This window comes from Scyliorhinus torazame, chromosome 2 (genome assembly GCF_047496885.1).
Source record: "Scyliorhinus torazame isolate Kashiwa2021f chromosome 2, sScyTor2.1, whole genome shotgun sequence".
Taxonomy (NCBI): Eukaryota; Metazoa; Chordata; class Chondrichthyes; order Carcharhiniformes; family Scyliorhinidae; genus Scyliorhinus; species Scyliorhinus torazame.
In genome coordinates, this window is record NC_092708.1 from 226,124,451 (window position 1) to 226,141,455 (window position 17,005).

General features: G+C 45.9%; 1 protein-coding gene across 3 annotated transcripts in view; it reads left to right on the plus strand.

The window, feature by feature from the left end:
• Positions 1-17,005, plus strand: part of stxbp6 (syntaxin binding protein 6 (amisyn)) — a 422,478-nt gene that overhangs the window by 28,757 nt on the left and 376,716 nt on the right. For 2 of the 3 annotated variants that reach the window (XM_072484378.1, XM_072484358.1), the window contains exon 2: positions 16,406-16,598. In XM_072484378.1, coding sequence (XP_072340479.1) covers positions 16,442-16,598 — 157 coding nt within the window. In that variant the 5' untranslated portion in view covers positions 16,406-16,441. Of the gene's footprint in view, positions 1-16,184; positions 16,263-16,405; positions 16,599-17,005 lie in introns of all 3 variants that reach the window. The other variant, XM_072484368.1, reaches the window with a different exon arrangement.

The following is a 17,005-nucleotide window of genomic DNA, read 5'->3' on the forward strand; positions in this document are numbered from 1 at the left end:
TGGCTTACCCTAATTTGCATTACTGTGTTTCACATTCCTATTCATTGGAGCTAGTCTGTTTGCTAAACCCATCAAAGACAATACTTCACGGGAAGTGTGAAGGACTCGTCTCCTATTTCATGAGCAAGGCATCTTTATTTTAAAATATCTTTATTCGCCTTTTTCACATTTTCATCCAAATTTACACCGACCAACAAATACAATGTCAGTCCCCTGGCCAACAATCCCTTCCTCCCCCAAACAACCCTCAACATTTTAAATACAAACATCAAAGAAAAAGAATCAGGAATTCACCACCTCGTACATAGTCACCAACAGCATATATAGCCCAACTGCCCCCCCCCCCCCCCCCCACCCCCCAATGTTCGATATCATCCAATTCTTGAAAGTGCATAATAAACAAGGCCTTGAATTGTAGAACACCTTCCATCCTTCCCTTCAACTGAAACTTCACTTTCTCAAGTGTTAAGAACTCCAACAGATCCCCCTCCGGGCCAGGCCAGGGCACAGGGTGGAGAAGCTGACCTCCACTCCAACAGGACCCGCCTACGGGCGATCAATGAGGCGAAGGCCTCGCACCCACTTCCAACTCCGGCCGATCCGATACCTGAATATGGCTTCCAGGGGACCTGGTTCAAGTTTCATATGCATCACCTTTTAAGTTACCCTGAAGACCTCCCTCCATCTTTGGACAGAAGCAAAACATTTGAACGTGGCTTGCGGGGCACCCCCTACAGCGTTCACAAACATCCTCTACCCCCTCAAAGACTCGGCTATCGTCATCTTTGTGAGGTGCGCCCTATATGGGCGGCACAGTAGTACAGTAGGTAGCACTATTGCTTCACAGCTCCAGGGTCCCAGGTTCAATTCCCGGCTTGGGTCATTGTCTGTGGAGTCTGCACATTCTCCGTGTCTGCGTGGGTTTCCTCCGGGTGCTCCGGTTTCCTCCCACAAGTCCTGAAAGATGTGCTGTTGGGTGAATTGGATATTCTGAATTCTCCCTCAGTGTACCCGAACAGGCGCCAGAAAGTGGCGATTCGGGGATTTTCACAGTAACTTCATTGCAGTGTTATTGTAAGCCTACTTGTGACAATGAAGATTATTATTATAAACCGGACCCCCAAAAACACATTCTTTAGTGCCCTAACTCCCTTCCCCTCCCATCTCCGAAAACTCCCATCCCATTTCCCTGGCTCAAATCTATGATTCCCCTGAATTGGCATTTCCCTTGAACCCGCCCCCAGCCTAAAGTGCTGGCGCAACTGCCTCCAGATTTTCCATGTCGCTACTACCACCGGACTCCCTAGAACTTCCCCGGGGCCATCGGGAGCGGCGCTGTTGCCAATGTCCTCAGCCCCGACTCCTTGCACAGACTGTCCTCCATCCTGGCCCACTGGGAGTCTTTCCCTCCAACCCAGCTCCTCACCTTCTCCACATTAGCTGCCCAGTAGCAATACAGTGAATTTGGAAGACACCCCCCCCCCCCCCCCCCCCCCCGACTGCCATCCTATCTGCAACAGCACCTTCCTAATCCTGGCCAACCCCCCTTTCGCCCTCCTCCGAACTCCTTAATGCGATGGCCAAAGGCTCAATCGCAAGCGCGAACAACAGGGGGGGGAACAAAGGGTATCCCTGCCTGGTCCCTCGGTGCAGAGCAAAATATCCCGAATTTATGTCATTCATGCGGACACTCTCCCTCAGCTCCCTATACAGCAGTCTTACCCAATCTAAAAATCGTGGCCCAATCCCGAACAGCCATCAAATACCCCCACTCTACTCGGTCAAACGCCTTCTCAGCTTCCAACGCTACTATCACCTCTGTCTCCCTCCCCTCCACCGGTGCCATAACCACGTTCAATACCCTCCTATTGTTCGAAAAGAGCTGCCTCCTCTTCACAAACCCCGTCTGATTTTCCCCCTATCACCTTTGGGAGGCACTCCTCCAACCTACCCACCAATACGTTCGCCAACACCTTTGTGTCCACATTCAAAAGTGATATGGGCCTTTACAGCCCACATTCTGGCGGATCCTTATCCTTCTTGAGTAACAGGGAGATCGATGCTTGCCCCAAAGTCTGTGGCAACGTACCCTTCCCTATCGCCTACTCAAACATCAACGGCGCCAACCTATCTTTAAATTCCTTGTAGTACTCCACGAGAAACCCATCTGGCCTTACTACCTTCCCCGATTGCATCCTCCCAATCACATCTTTTATCTCCTGCTCCACTTTTGCTGCCTCCAATATGACCTGTCCAATCTTGGCTCCCGCACCAAGTTCCAGTCTCCACTCAATATCAATTTGTGTAAGTCCAAGTCGGGGATGGCCCCACACACCTTCACAAACCCTACACCATCCCAGTTGGGACCTTGCATACTTACCAGCGCCACCAGCCTCCCTTCCAATGCCCCTGTCACTATCACATACCTACCTCCCTGGTCCGCAACCACTTTCTCCATCTGGAACTGTACTCTTTTGCTAACCAGGACCGCTAACCCTTGAGCTATGCCGTCAAATCCTGAATGTACCACCTCGTTGACCCAACCTCACCTGATCCTTGACCCTCAAATTAGTCTCCTGCAGCATCCCCCCCCCCCCCCCCCCCCCCCAATCGAAACCTGCTCGCCAGGCTCCAATGTCTGCAGCACCCGCCCCCCTCACCTCCATTCACTAGCCGACTTAATTTAACTAGCGCGGGGGGCCTGCACAGTCCCAGGAAAGCAATCAGACCCAAACATCCCAACAAATAAAACCATTGCAACAAAGAATAAGAATCAAAAACAGACCTTAACCTCTATAACAGCGAAGTAAAAAAATAACAATATAGGTCAAAACTGCATTTACACTCTCCCAACTCCCTTTTCACAGTGCACAACCCATCAGGGCAGCACGGTAGCACAAGTGGATAGCACTATGGCTTCACCGTACCAGGGTCCCAGGTTCGATTCCCCGCTGGGTCACTGTCTGTGAGGAGTCTGCACATTCTCCCCGTGTCTGCATGGGTTTCCTCCGGATGCTCCGGTTTCCTCCCACAGTCCAAAGATGTGCAGGTTAGGTGGATTGGCCATGCTAAATTGTCCTTGGTATCCAAAAAGGTTAGGAGGGGTTATTGGGTTACGGGGATAGGATGGAAGTGAGGTCTTAAGTGGGTCGGTGCAGACTCGATGGGCCGAATGGCCTCCCTCTGCACTATGTAATTTATGTAATCCCGCACCTCCAGCTTCTGCTTTGCCCTGTTCAAAACCTTCTCCTCCATGTGGTACCTGTGGAAGCAGATGATCATTGCCCTTGGCGGCTCATTTAACTTTGGCTTAGGCCTCAACGACTGATGGGGGTGGTGTGTGTGCGAGTGTGGGCAGTGGGGGGGGGGGGGGGGGGAGCTGTGCAAGTGTGGGGGTGCTTTAATCTCTTGCAGAATTAAAAAAAAAAAAAAAATTATTCTCCTTTTTCACATTTTCATCATATATACAACAAATAATTAACAATAACAACAAATACAATGGTAGTCCCCGAGCCAACAATCGCCTCCTCCCACCCATCCTCAAACAGCTCCCAACATTTCAAATACAAAACTCCAATGAAAAAGAATCATCATTACCCCGCCCCCCCCAATGTTCGATGGCACTCAATTTGTGAAAATGCATGATTAACAAGGCCCATGAGTTGTAGAACCCTTTCATCTTCCCCCTCAACTCAAACTTTATTTCCTCGAGCGTTAAGAACTCCAGCAGGCCCCCCCGCCACGCAGAGGCATAGGGCAGAGAAGCTGACCTCCACCCCAACAGAATCTGCCTTTGGGCGATCAGCGGGGCTAAGGCGAAGACATCTGCCTCCTGTTGCTCTTTTTAACCTTAGTCTATTTGCTCTGTTTACGTCACCTTTGCTCATGAGTCGCCAGGTATCTTTATGATACCGCCACGGTTCAAGTTCAGGTTATGATTAATAACACAGCACACCGCTTAGTAAGGATTAAAACAACGGTCATTTATTATATACAACAAGCAATATTAATACCCTAATACTACTTTCTATATAACAAACCTATCACTACTGGCCAATACTTAACTTAGGAAGAGCCCACCAGGTCAGGGAAACGAATGGCTTGTCCAATCAAATCTGGCCCGCGGGATTCAAAAAGGCTGCTACAGGTCGGTGGCTAGGTGTCTCTACCGGATAGCGATCGCTGGATTCAAACTTACTATTGCCGGTGGCTGGTCTTGCAACGGTCTCGAGCAGGCGAAGAGGAGAGAGAGAGAGATCTGAACTTGGACCTTCACTTTTATAGGGCCCAGGGGCTTCCCACCTCCCGGGGCGGCCCTTGACCCTGAGTCCCAAGTGATTGGATCTGTCCCAAATCTCTGGGGTCGATGTGTCCAATGGTGAGGCGATTCCTCGATCGGGGGGTGGTCGCCCACCTGTCTTTGTTTCGGCCACTGCAGGCGCCGACTGGTCTGGCCCGGTATTCAATTGCTAATATGTTGCAATTGTTCCCGGGGATAACCGATTTAACTGTGGATGTCTGAATAGATGGGCTGCAAACAGTCCTGAATGCAACTGCGAATACCTGGGTTGATGGGCTGTTGATAGCCCTGAGTATCGATCTGGGCTACCTTCCCAGAGCCGAATATGCAAAACTGTCTGCAGCTGCCTGCTTGAGTCGTCTTGGCTGCTTTTCCCAGCAGTCTTTCGGGTTAGCCATTTTAAACTGGGTTTTGGCCAGATTAATCGGAACGCAGCCATTTTACATGGCTACACTCCGCACCAGCTTCCAACCCCGGCTGATCCCGACACCCCGAATATGGCTTCTAAGGGACCCGATTCGAGTCTCACGTGCACCACCCTTGAGATTACCTGAACGACCTCCCTCCAATACCCCTCCAGTTTTGGGCAGGACTAAAACATATTTCTTCCAACAGTGTGGGGGCCGGTGCAATCGGAAAGCTCTGTACCTCCTTCCTGGCAAAATTTCAGACCTGCATATATCTAAACATCCCCCCCCCCCCCCCCCCCCCTCTCCCCAGCAAACTGGCCTCCCATTGATGACGGGAGGGATCGGAGAAAGGGGTGGTGTCAGTGATTTATGGGGTTATTCTGGGAGAAGATAAGGTATCACTGGATGGGATTAAGGCAAAGTGGGAGGAAGAGTTGGAGAAGGACGTGGAGGAGGGGTTGTGATGTGAGGTGCTATGGAGGGTGAATGCGTCAACTTTGTGCGCGAGGTTGGGGCTGATACAGTTGAAGGTGGCATATCAGTTGATTGTGGTGTATACGGCACACCTCACAAGGGCGAGGATGAGCCGACTTTGAGGGGGTGGAGGATGTCTGTGATTGCTGTGGGGGAGGCCTGCAAATCACGTTCATATGTTTTAGTCCAGCCCAAAACTGGAGTGGTATTTAATCCCCTCTCCTCCCATCTCCAAAAATTCCCATTCCATCTCTCTGGTTCAAATTGATGATTCCCTTGAATCGGCATTTCCCTTGACTCCGTGTACAACCTAAAGTGCTGGTGCAACTGCCTCCAGATCTTGAGTGTCGCCACTACTACCGGACTCCCTGAGTATTTCTATGGGGCCATCGGGGGCAGCGCTGTTGCCAACGCCCTCAACCCTGACCCCTGCATAGACACTCTTCCATTCTAACCCACTGAGAGTCCCCCGTCCCCCCCCCCATCCCCTCTAACCCAGCCCCGCACCTTTTCAGCATTCGCTGACCAGTAATAATACAATAAATTTGGGAGACCCAATCTTTTGCAGAGTTACTGTCTTGTTTATCATTTCATTCCCCAAATTGTTACATCTCTTCTATTCCGTTGTCCTTTACATAAGAGATTCTGCCAAGAGTTCTTTTGCAAATATGATGTGTAATTTGTACTTGCTTTGGTTTTTTATTTTTGGGAATGATCTAACCACTTTAGAATCAAGTACAATATTCTACAGTACTGCAGCACAGTGGTCAACTTACCTCGATGGGGAATGAGATGCGGAAGGTGATGGAGATCAACAAGGATCTGCGAGGCAAAATGTAAGACCTGGAAAACAGATCCAGGCGACAGAATTTGAGGATTGTGGGACTGCCTGAAGGAGTTGAAGGACCGAGGCCGACTGAGTATTTTGCCGCGATGTTGGCGAAACTATTGGGGGGGGGGGTCCCTCCCGATATGAGCTGGATCGGGCACATCGGTCGTGGAGGCCTGTACCAAAGGCGAGTGAGACGCCAAGAATAGTGATTCTGTGCTTCCGTAGGTAAAAGAGAAGGTCCTGTGCTGGGCTAAGCAGAAGCGGGTGGTGCAGTGGGCTGGAGCTGGTATACGCGTATACCAGGACTTTACAGTGGAGGAGGCGGGCTGCCTTCAACCAGGTGAAGAGGGCACTGTACGTTAGCAGGGTGCAGTGCGGCATTGTATATCCAGTGAAGCTGAGGGTGATCTACAAGTTCAAGGACTTTTATTTCAGGACGGCAGAAGCAACGGAGGAGTTTGTGAAGGCAAAAGGACTGTGGCAGAATTGAGAAATGGTCATGTACCAATGTAGCCTCAGGACTGTATTTTTTTTTTCTTTTTTGTCTCACTGCGTGCTGGTGTATCGGCTATAGGAGCCAACGTTGTGTATATTTGGACAAGGGAAGAAATGGGACTTTCAGTCGAAATGAGGGCTCTTTGGGGTGTAGGTGGATATGTGGGGTTTGTGTGCTAAAAGGGGACTTCTGGGTTTTTCCTGGGGCCGGGGAAAGGGACCCGGGTGGGGGCGTCCACGCTGGCCGGTTTAAGCCGGCCAGTGAATGGGAGTGAGGTGGGGGGAGGGGCTGCGGCCATCGGAGCCTGGCAGAACAGGGTCCGAATGGTCTAGCCGGGGTGGAAAGTTGGGGGGAAGGAACAGAGGTTGGAGGGAGGAGTTTTACAAGAGGAAGTGGAGGGGAGGAATTGGGGAGGGGGGGTTTACAACTCTTGGGTGTCATTTACGGTATTCTTTTGGCGGTTGGATGGCGTTGACTGTTGTTGTGTGGGGAGGTGACTCTATCGGTTAATGGTGGCCATGGGCGATTCCGGACTCCATTTTCTTTTTCACTTTTGTTTTTTTTTCCCCCACTGTGGGAGGGTTTGTTTTATTTGAGGCATATATTGACAGTTGGGTGGGGTGGTGGGAGGATGGGATCATTGTTGATAAGGGTATTGACTTTGTATTTGTTACCGTTTGTTGCCTATTGGTGGGGTGTAAATTTTGAAGGAAAATGTGGAAATGGAGAATAAAAACATTAAAAAAAATAAGTACAATATTCTAAGATTTCTTATGGTGGAACATCTGAGAGGTAATGTGGCCTGGCATTTTGGACATCAGCAGTGTACTTTCTCATCAATGTAGAATTGGTATATAGGTTCCTCATATCCAGTCTGCACCTGATAATGAAATTGCAGGAAATGTAAAGTGCTTTCAGCAGAATGAAACGTCTTCTCTCTCCCTCCTTCATGTTTAATTATTAAACAATCAGAAATATTCTCTTTTGGCATCTCTCCACGACAGTGCAATGACAAACCGCATTTGTGTACGAGGCTTTTTCTGGTTACAGACGCACGTGATCTGCTCTTTAACTCTGTTGAAGAGAGAAAATCAGAATGACAGGTAGCTTTTCTGGAGGAGGGTAAGGTCACCGTCAATATGGGATTGTTAATTTGGGTGGTGGTATCTTTGGGGTATGCATAATCTTGCTGTCTTCCAGTTATTTATAGCTGAACTTTAATGTTTGGGTTGTCAAGACTGCAGGTATTTACATGTAGGAGAGGATGTTTCCACTTGTAGGAAAAACTAGAACAAGAGGACACCCTCTCAGACTAAAGGGACGATCCATTAAAACAGAGATGAGGAGGAATTTCTTCAGCCAGAGGTGGTGAATCTGTGGGACTCTATGTCGCAGAAGGCGGTGGAGGCCAAATCACGAGTGTCTTTAAGACAGAGATAGATAGGTTCTTGATTAATAAGGGGATCAGGGATTATGGGGAGAAGGCAGGAGAATGGGGGATTATGGGGAAAAGGCAGGAGAATGGGGATGAGAAAAATATCAGCCATAATTGAATGGCGGAGCAGACTCGATGGGCCGAGTGGCCTAATTCTGCTCCTACGTCTTGTGATCTTATGGTGGACTGTTACGCCTGTTTCCACTGATGGTCAGTGTGGGATTCTTCTGCAATGCTGCTTTTAATACTGATGTGGAGATGCCGGTGTTGCACTGGGGTGAGCACAGTAAGAAGGCTTACAACACCAGGTTAAAGTCCAACAGGTTTGTTTCGAACCATTAGCTTTCGGAGCACTGCTCCTTCCTCAGGTGAATGAAGAGGTGGGTTCCTGAAACATAATACATAGACAAAGACAAAGAGCAATACAATACTTTGAATGCGAGTCTTTGCAGGTAATTAAGTCTACAGGTCCAGATGGAGCAACTGGAGAGAGGGATAATCACAGGTTAAAGAGGTGTGAATTGTCTCAAGCCGGGACAGTAGGTAGGATTTCACAAGCCCAGGCCTGATGGTGGGGGTGAATGCAATGTGACATGAATCCAAGGTCCCGGTTGAGGCCATACTCATGTGTGCGGAACTTGGCTATAAGTCGCTGCTTGGCGATTCTGCTTTGTCGCGTGTCCTGAAGGCCGCCTTAGAGAACGCTTACCCGAAGATCAGAGACTGAATGCCCTTGACTGCTGAAGTGTTCTCCGACTGGAAGGGAACATTCCTGCCTGGTGTGTCGCGCGATGTCCGTTCATCCGTTGTCGCAGCGTCTGTATGGTCTCGCCAATGTATATCTTTTCCTGCAGCGTATGAGGTAGACAACATTGGCCAAGTCGCATGAGTATTTACTACGTACCTGGTGGCTGGTGTTCTCACATGTAATGGTGGTATCCATGTCGATAATTCACCTGTGATTATCCCTCTCTCTCGTTGTCCGTCTGGACCTGTAGACTTAATTACCTACAAAGACTCATTCAAAGTATCGTATTGCATCTTTGTCTTTGTCTGTATATATGTTTCTGGAACCCACCTCTTCATTCATCTGAGGAAGTAACAGTGCTCCGAAAGCTAGTGATTCAAAACAAACCCGTTGGACTTTAACCTGGTGTTGTAAGACTTCTTACTGTGCTTTTAATACTGTGGAACATGTTTTTACTGCTGCTCTAGTTGAATTCTACAGATATATTTTTGATTTTCCGAGAATTAAAATTGTTTTTTGGACAAGTGTGATGCTTTTTGAACAAATGTATGCCCTTCGCACTGTGTCCTCCAAGCTGATACGATTTTACTGATGCTTCTTCATCTGCACTAGCAGGCCTAAACTTCAGAGAAAGATGTACCTGGTGAAATGCAACTTCAAAATAATGAAAACTGAAATCAGTTTTGGCAGTATGTATTTATAGAGGACAAAGCATGGCAGTGAGTTATTGATATCATCCACTGGACAATTGGTATTTTAGTTCTATATTGAAAGATTAACTCAAAGATCTTCTTTCTCAAAGCAAGTGTTTATTTTGTAGCTTCGCTTTAGTAGCAAAAAAGGTTGAACTATAAAATTTGGTTGCAAAGCAATCTCTGGTTTCACCTTAAATTTGCTGATGATACCAAACCTGAAGGAGTGTCTGTCGCACAGTGTGGATGATACCAATGTCTGCAACAGAATGGGCAGACAAGCGGAAGATGTAATTTGATAAGTTTGTGATGCATTTTGGCCAAAGGGATAGGAAGAGACAATATAGACTTCATGATTCTCAAGAGTGTTTAGGGGAAAGGTGTTCATGTGCATACAGCTCTGAAGATGACAGGTTGTATTCAGTGGGTGGTCGCTACACTTCAGGAAGGATCCTTGAGAGGGTGATGAGGTTCCAGGGATGAGGGATTTTAGCTCCAAGATTAGAGTTGGAGAAGCTGGGGTTGTTCTCCTTGGAACAAAGAAGATTGAGAGGAGATCTGATGGAGGTATATAACATTATGACAGGTTTGGATAAGGCAGCCAAAGTAAAACTGTTCTCATTAGCTAATGGCACAAGCAGTTGGGGGCTTAGGCTTTGGGCAAGATATAGAATGGGGAAGTGAGGAAGAATTTCTTTATGCAATAAGTGTTAATACCCTGGAATTGGTTGCTTACAAAGGTTCTGGAAGCAGACCCAATTAGTGATTTCAAAAGGCAATTAGGCAGGCACTTGAGGAAAATAAACTTGCAGGGCTGCGGGGCTAAAGCAGGTGAATAGAACTGACTGGATTGTTCTACATAGAGATGGCATGAGCTTTGTGGGGTGAATGGCTTCCTTTTGTGACGAGGGGTGGCTCGGTGGCACAGTGGTTAGCACTGCTGTCTCACAGCGTCAGGGACCCGGGTTCGATTCCGACCTCGGATGACTGTGGAATTTGCATGTTCTCCCTGTGTCTGCATGGGTTTCCTCTGAATGCTCCGGTTTCTTCCCATAGTCCAAAGATGTGCCGGTTAGATGGATTGGACATGCTAAATTACCGTTAGTGTCCAAAGATGTGTATGTTATGCCACGGGGTAGCGGGGATGGGGTGGGGTATTGGGTCGAGGTAGAGTGTTCTTTCAGAGGGTCGGTGCAGATTCAAAGGGCCAAATGGCCTCCTTTTGCACTGTAGAGATTCTATGATTCTTTGACTCCATGACTGTTACTCCACAGCAGCATTCAGACCCTTTCACCTTTCTCCCCTCCATACACCTTGGGTTAGGTTTTTGACTTGTTCAAAATCTGAAGTCAAGGCCATTAGCAGGTAGATAGCAGTCAAGCACAAAAGACCCTCTCTTGCCTTTTTACTAGCACTAGGATACTATCTATAATTATGGAAACTGTTGGAAAGATATTGGAAATCAGTTAATGTAGAAACCAGGAAAATTAATCAGTCCCTTGTGCTATTTAGATTGAAGATCTTGGTCTCACATGTTAGACTCTGCCATCAATTTAGGGTATTGTATATCACATTATTGTACTCTTTCAGGTGTAAAATTAACTTTTGAACGCTGACAATACATGTTGAACAGTTGCCTTTCAAAGAGCTGAGAAATCAAGCTGCTGCTGGAGGTCATTTCAAAGAGGGATTTCTTTTACTGATTTTTCTGTTTTTTTTTTTCAATCGTATATATCCTTAACACAGTTGTGCTCATGTAATAGATAATGGAACTCAAATCTTGAGCCTTGATAACCTTGTACCCTTCGATGGCTCTTTGAAATATGGCATTGTTTGACACACTTGGGATTGTTCACCAGAACCTGCTTGGAGACAGGGGAACAAAGAGAGCTAAAGCAGCATTTGGTATTAATTTTCGAGTCCAAGCTACAAACTGAAAGTACTTGACTATCTGTAACCTGATTTTCGGCACAATGAATCCCTTAAGCATGTGATATCAAAGAATCCGTAGAGGAACATTTTGTTACACTTGATTATTGTTAGTGAGAGCAGAGCACTTGGTTTAAAGAACTTTACTGAATTATGTAGTTCTGCACTGTTTCAGAAGTTTGGCTCTGATTCAGAATTTGCAACCACGTTACAGGGTGAACTTAACTTGTTTTTTTGTTCCTGTTGCAACTTACTGGAATACAATTTCGAGGGCATTAGATCCCTTGCAGTACCTTGCCCCAAGTAGCATCATTATATTAGCTTTCACTGTTGGTGGTGTGCATTAGTGTGCTCAACAACACCATACATGCGCACTTCTGATTTACGCGATTTCAATCGCATATTTAATGTTGTACTTCCATCCAGTTTGTTATTACATTGAATATTACAGTTCGAGTAACCTTTATCCCTAAATCTGAATACCAAACTCATCCAAAAACTGCACTTTTCTTTAAAGTCAGTGTAGAGTTCCCTGACTGTCAATATTCCCCCCCCCCCCCCCCCCCCCCCCCCCCCCCCCCCCCCCCCCCCCCCCCGTCCTGTTGCCACCTTTTGAAGTTGGCGTCGGTGAGTGTTGGTGTGAATTTGTGGTTATTGCAGATGGGGGCTTTGTCGGACAGTTTGATCAGTCCGAATAGCTGCCGTAGTTGGTTCCACGTCTGGAGGGTGGCTATCACCACTGGGCTGCTGGAGTGTTTTTTGGGCAGGGATGGGAGTGTCACCGTGATGAGGGCCCGGAGGGAGGTCCCTCCTCTGCATGCACCCACTCGGCCTCGGGCTCCTTTATCCATCCCATCACTCCTGCTGCCGTCGCTGCCCAGTGGTAGAATTATAGGTTTGGGAGGGCTAGCCCTCCCCTGGATTTTTCTGTAGGACCCTCTTTGTGATCCAAACATTCTTTCCCCCCCATACAAACACCATGAATAATTTGTCCAGTGCATTGAAAAAGGCCTTGGGAATATAGATCGGGATGGACCTTAGTAGGATGAGGTATTTGGGCAGTATGTTCATTTTGATCGTCTGTACTCTCCCTGCCAGGGAGAGTGGAAGTGTGTTCCACCTCTGCAGGTCCCTTTTGACTGCCTCTGTCAGACTGGTCAGGTTCCATTTGTGGATACCCGTCCAGTCATGAGTGATTTGGATCCCCAGGTAGTGGAATTTGTTTTGGGCTTGTTTAAATGGCAGTCCCACCAGTGCTGCCCCTCCCACTTGCGGGTTTACTGGGAAAATCTTACTTTTGCTCATGTTGAGTTGTAGCCTGAGAAGGCACCAAACTCTTTTTCAGGATCATGATGATTCCTTCCATGCTGCTTTGTGGGTCCGAGATGTAGAGGAGCAGGTCATCCTCGTAGACCGAGACTCTATGCTCTCTACCATCTGAGGCTTAAACTGACACACACCTCGCCTACCACACTCCGTAGTTATTATTCAGTGGTACGTCTTACTTTTCTAGCTATTTTATTTACTTTAGCTAGGCTTCGCCCACTATAATGTAAATAGGCCGAGGCCTTTGGCGGTATCAGAAAAGCAAAATGATCTGAAATCAAAAATCCATTTGGCTCCAAGGGTTTCACGAAAGGATACTTGACCTGTATCTGGATTACTGTGGTCAAAAACTGTTGCACAATTTATTAAGAAAAATGCTCAGGGAAAATATGGCAAACATTCTGTGATGCAGCATCATTGTGGCAGTTTATTTCAACAGTTAGCATCCTGAATAGTTACTATAATTGCTTTCCAGCTTCATAATTATCAACCTGAGCTTCCATGTGTTGACCACATGGATTTCAGAATTATCAATGGTGCGGAAACTATAATCACAAAAATTTGTATTTTTAAATACTAAGTATATAGTTATATAGTTTGTGACAGTAAAAGAAAAAAAAAGAGTTTATTAGAATGGTATAATAGTGTTTCTTTATTTGTTCAAGGGATGTGGGTGTCGCTGGCCAGGCCAGCATTTGTTGCCCACCCCTGAGAGTTTAGGAGTCAACCACATTGCTGTGTATCTGGAATTACGTGTAGACCAGATGAGGATGACAGATTTCCTTTTACAACAATCGACAATGGACTTTTAATTCCAGATTTTTTTAATTGAATTCAAATTCCTGGTGGCATTTGCAACCACGTTCCCAGAGCATTATCTTGGATTACTAGTCAAGTGACAATATCACTATGCCACTGCCTCCTCTTGTGTCTAAAGTAGCAAAAACAAGAAAGAATATTTGTTAATATATTGCCTTTCATGACCTCCAACCATACTACAACATTTTACAGCCAATTAAGTACTTTATAAAAAAAAAAGTATATTCACTATTGCAATTTCAAAAACCTTGTCAGTCAATTTGTCCCACAGGCAGCAATAAGGTAAATGAGGCAAATTTTGGATGGCCCAGAGTCTTGTCTGTGTAAGCCATGCCTCAGTGGATAATAGTGTTACCATTCAGTCAGAAGTTTGTAGGTTTTGTTAATACTAACTGTTGGAGAAATAATATAGCAGCTTGTCATTTACCTTCACATTTATTGTGCTACTCGTTGGGCAGAGATACAAACTCCATAAGTTCCAACTGTGTCCCTTTTATACTCTTGGAGGTTGAGCCAATAACCATTACCTGTCTTTGATAAGACAATTAGCGTAACAATGCAATTGTCACAGCATGCACTTGCTGGTACATTGACAGGTTCAAGTCTCATTTCAGAGACTCAAGCACAAAAGAGTCTAATGCTTCAGTATCGTGGCATATTGTACGGTCAGAAGCACCTGTCACCTTTTGGATGAGATGTTAAAACAAGGTCCTGTCTGCTTTGTCAAGTGGCTGTAAAAGATCCAGTGGCACTATTGTGGAGAAGAGTTATCCCTTACGTTTGTGCCAATTCTATCCCTCAATCAATATCACTTAACGACCAGAAATTGTATTTGTAGTCACATGGCTGTATGTAAAAGTAGCTGCTGCATTTTTTACATTACTGCAGTGAATATACTTCAAAGATACATAACTAGCTGTAAAGCACTTGGGGACATCCTGAGGTTGTTTACGGTGCGAGTAAAATGAAATTTCTTCCTTTCCAAACCATTGGATGTTTTATGAAGTGTTTATTATTGCAATGTAGGGATGCGGTCAGCTAAATTTTGCACAACAAATTGCGCCCACAAATAACCATGAAATAAACGGCTGGATCATCTATTTTTAGATGTTTGAGAAATATATGTTGGTCAGAATACAGACGACTTCCCGACTCTTCAGATCAGATGTCATGTGACGATTGAGAGATGGAACCTCCGTTTAATTTCTGACCCGAAACCTGGCACAGTATGTTGTTTATATCTGTGACTACTTGCTCAAGTTCTTCGGTGGGTTTGAACCCACAATCGTAGTGATTTTTAAAAATTAATTTATGGAAAATGGGCATCGCGGGCTAAGCTTAATTGCCCTTGTGCCACTGTGCCACCCGATTGCCTGCCACTTGTGTGGAGCGAATGTTATCTGCCACTTGTCAGACCAAGCCAGGTTCAATGAAGAGTGCAGGACGGCATGGCAGGAGCAACATGTGGTATACCTTAAAATGAGCTGTCAACCCAGTAAACGTACAAGAACTATTTTTGTGCCAAGCAGCAAATAACCGACAGAGCGAAGAAATTGCATATCCAACAGATCAGATCTAAGCTTCGCAGTCCTGCCACATCCAGCCATGAATGATGGTAGACAATTAAACAACTCACTGGAAGAGGAGCCTCAACGATGCAGGAGCCCAACACATTCGTGCTAAGGCTGAAGCTTGCACAAGAACCTTTAGCCAGCAGTGCCAAGTGGGTGATCCTCCCCGGTTTCGTCTGAAGGTCCCCAACATCACAGATGTCAGTGTTCAGCTGGTTCGATTCACTCCTTGTGATATAATGAAATGGCTAAAGGCACTGGATACTGAAAGAAATTTGACCCCTGACATATTCCGACGATAAGTGCTGAAGAGCTCCAGAATTTGCCAAGCTCATAGCCAAACTCTTCCAGTACAGCTACAACACTGGCATCTACCCAGCAATGTGGAAAATTGCCCACATACATGTCCTGTACACACAAAATACAGGACAAATCCAACCCGGCCAGTTACTGTCCCATTAATCCATCCTTGATCATCTGTGAAGTGGTGGAAGAGTCATCAACAGCATTATTAAGTGGCACTGGCTTAGCAATAACCTGCTTTCTGATGTTCTGAGAATACACCTTCCCCAAAACAACATCCTATGGGTTATAACACTGAGCCAAATCCAGCAAATATTTACCACACAGAACCTGTAGATTTCTTTGAAAACCCTTCTAGTGTGAGACCGTTTCATATTTTAAAGCTTGTATTTAATATTTTTGCTGTGATTACGAAGGGAGAAAAGCATTTGATTTTTGAAGGGTCAATGTGTAACCTTTTGTAACAAGACACAAGAATGTTGTGTGCTTTTGGATTACAGGTGGCATAGTTAGTGGGAGGGGCAAAGTTTGTTAGTTGCTTCTAGAACAACAAGCTGGACAGACTGGGTTGAATTTGGTTCGAACAAGATATCTCTCTCCCAAAGGTGTCTAAAGATAAGCCAGTAACAACCTGGTTGTTAATTTTTCACCAATGGTCCAGACCCATGACACTAGTTTGGAGTAGAATTTCTGGGGTCTAACACAGTCAGCCTCTTCTGCTTTTGGCAAACAGCTTGACCCTCTCAGAGAGAAAAAAATGGTTTGCAAACTGGGTGTGACTCTGATCTAGGCCACTCAACTGCTAGACTCCACTTTGCTTAACAAAGTATTGTTTTTTATAATCCATAGAATCCCTGCAGTAGAGAAGGAGGCCATTTGGCCCATCGAGTCTGCACCGACCCTCTGAAAGAAAGCTCTACTTTTTGTGTAGGTTGAAAAAGAATTCTGGAACACAGGATGATTTTATCATATACAATTTGAGTTGGTTATCTTTAAGTAAACTTTCTGTGGCTTGAATTATCTGCATCTGATTAAATGTACAATACTAAATTACTTTCTTTTTCCTTTAGGTACATTAAGTAAGCTGCCTTCTCTTCTCCCAATCCATGATGAGTGCCAAATCTGCTATAAGCAAGGAGATTTTTGCTCCACATGATGAAAGAATGCTTGCATCAGTCCAGGTCAAGCGAAGAACCAAAAAAAAGATTCCATTTCTAGCAACAGGAGGTCGGGGGGAATATTTAACCTACATCTGCCTGTCAGGTAGTTAAACGTAACTTTTGTTATTATCGTTGACACCTGATTAATGATAATGCTGTTGGAAGAAACAGGGTAGAATTTCATTGTGGCTGGGCAGGCGGGTGCCCGACCCAGAAGGCTACTAAATAGCACATGATGAGGTCAGGCGCTCTCGTGATATTTTGGTTGGCAGAATCTGGAGCGCGCTTGCTGACAATAACAAACATACTCAAGAAGATCAAATCCTCAACTTATCCAAGTTTAACGTTGCTCGTGCAACTTTAAGCATGTCGCGTGGGTGACGTGAACTGAGCAAGTGTTATTTTGCATGCTAGGGTGGGATAAAACTGCCCTACTGCCAACTCTGGCTGATGAGTTAGTTTGTAGAAGTGAAGTGAGATGGTGTTCTGGAGTGTTGATGGTGTTTTCTG